This window comes from Penaeus monodon, chromosome 15 (assembly GCF_015228065.2).
Source record: "Penaeus monodon isolate SGIC_2016 chromosome 15, NSTDA_Pmon_1, whole genome shotgun sequence".
Lineage (NCBI taxonomy): Eukaryota > Metazoa > Arthropoda > Malacostraca > Decapoda > Penaeidae > Penaeus > Penaeus monodon.
The window spans coordinates 35,923,524-35,924,966 of record NC_051400.1 but is presented as its reverse complement, the minus strand read 5'-3'; the positions used below and the strand labels follow the sequence as shown (position 1 = coordinate 35,924,966).

General features: G+C 38.6%; 1 protein-coding gene across 1 annotated transcript in view; it reads right to left on the bottom strand.

Moving 5' to 3' along the window:
• The window catches only part of LOC119581991, a gene marked incomplete at its 3' end in the record, with an annotated part of 37,751 nt that continues 36,308 nt past the window's right edge, over window positions 1-1,443 (bottom strand). Inside the window, 1 exon segment of the mRNA XM_037930180.1 lies at window positions 1-292. Coding sequence (XP_037786108.1) covers window positions 132-292 — 161 coding nt within the window.

The window sequence follows — 1,443 nt, the reverse complement described above, 5'->3', positions numbered from 1 at the left end:
TCATGTTTACACTAACAGCTCCCCACTTGTCACTGAGCTGATGTGATGCCAAAGCTTCATATTGCTACCTACATACATTTGTAACCCTGTCTATGGCAGCGTGACTAGAGCCTCATGCACCTGCCCAGCCTTCACTGGTAAGGTGGGTAGTATGGAGGGAAGAACATTGGTCGCCTCACCTGCAGATGCTTGCTCAGGGCCTGGATCTCCAGGGAGTGCAGATGGAGCTGAGAGAAGCACTGCTGCAGAGCTGACATCATCTGCTGGTTCATGGGACTGCCCATTTCACCACCTGTTAGAACACAAAATGGTGACAAAATGTTAAAGAGGAGTGATACTAAAATTTCCAAGACATATCATTTACAGTTTCTACAGATGTTCTTAAAACATGAAAACAAACACTATAAGGAGGATGAAAAAAGTTAATTACATATTGTGTTATGGAATAAATCATTCTCTTTCATAGCTTTGGTAGCTCTGCAGCAATAATGACTTTTTTTCAATTATTCCTAAATTATAATAGCTATTTTTAAATTTGAGCACTGCCATGTATACCGGATACAGCATAAGTATTGAAAAATCTAGGTGCTTTCCTTTCCCTTTTCTTGATAAAACATCAACCCTACTTCTATGTAAATGGAATGCTGTGAGAGTACACTAGTACTGTTTAGTCTGGGTGGCTTTCTTTCCTGTCAAATCCTCCACCATTCCATTGTTTTATCATTTCTTTTTGTGTTTCAGTTCACAAATTACTGAATCTACACTTGTGTTCTAGAACATTTAATCACTTATACACATGAGGAAATACATCTCCTCTAATGCTTTCCTCATTTCAATTTATTCATTCATATTTTTTAAACATAGTATTCCCATCTTTAATTTTTTTCTAGTGAGCTTCTACTCCAAATAACAGCTGAGATTTACGAGAACAGGAAAAATTACTTTACCATTTGAGTCTGCAACTACAAAATAAAGCCTGTAATTCTAGAAAATAAATATAAGTCATGCTTAAGGAACACATCTGCCCCCAAAAGTATTAGTGGTCTTCTTAATATCTAAGTGCTGTAAAAACAACAGGAAGGTGCCCTGGAAATGTATAGTCTCAGGCCACTAATAGTGATTATTCATGAGAAAAGGGCCCACCTGGGAAAGTTCTGAGCCTTGGCATAAGTCAAAAGTAAAAGCATGCACAAGACTAAAACAGTAAAAATATTTTGATATTTGGGTTCCAGCTTCTCTGGAGGGTGCAGGGCCAGAGTGAGTAAGTTTGTAATCTTTTGATATGCACATAGCCGCAGATAGTGTCCCGGGGAGCACCTCACGTGGTGGTACCAAGAGTGTTTTCACCAGAACTCCACCCACAGTTCTAAGTTACTCAATTAATGTAGAGTTAGGTTCTCAAGGGTTAAAGTGTTCCCAGTCAAAATCTAACCTTTTTTGAGC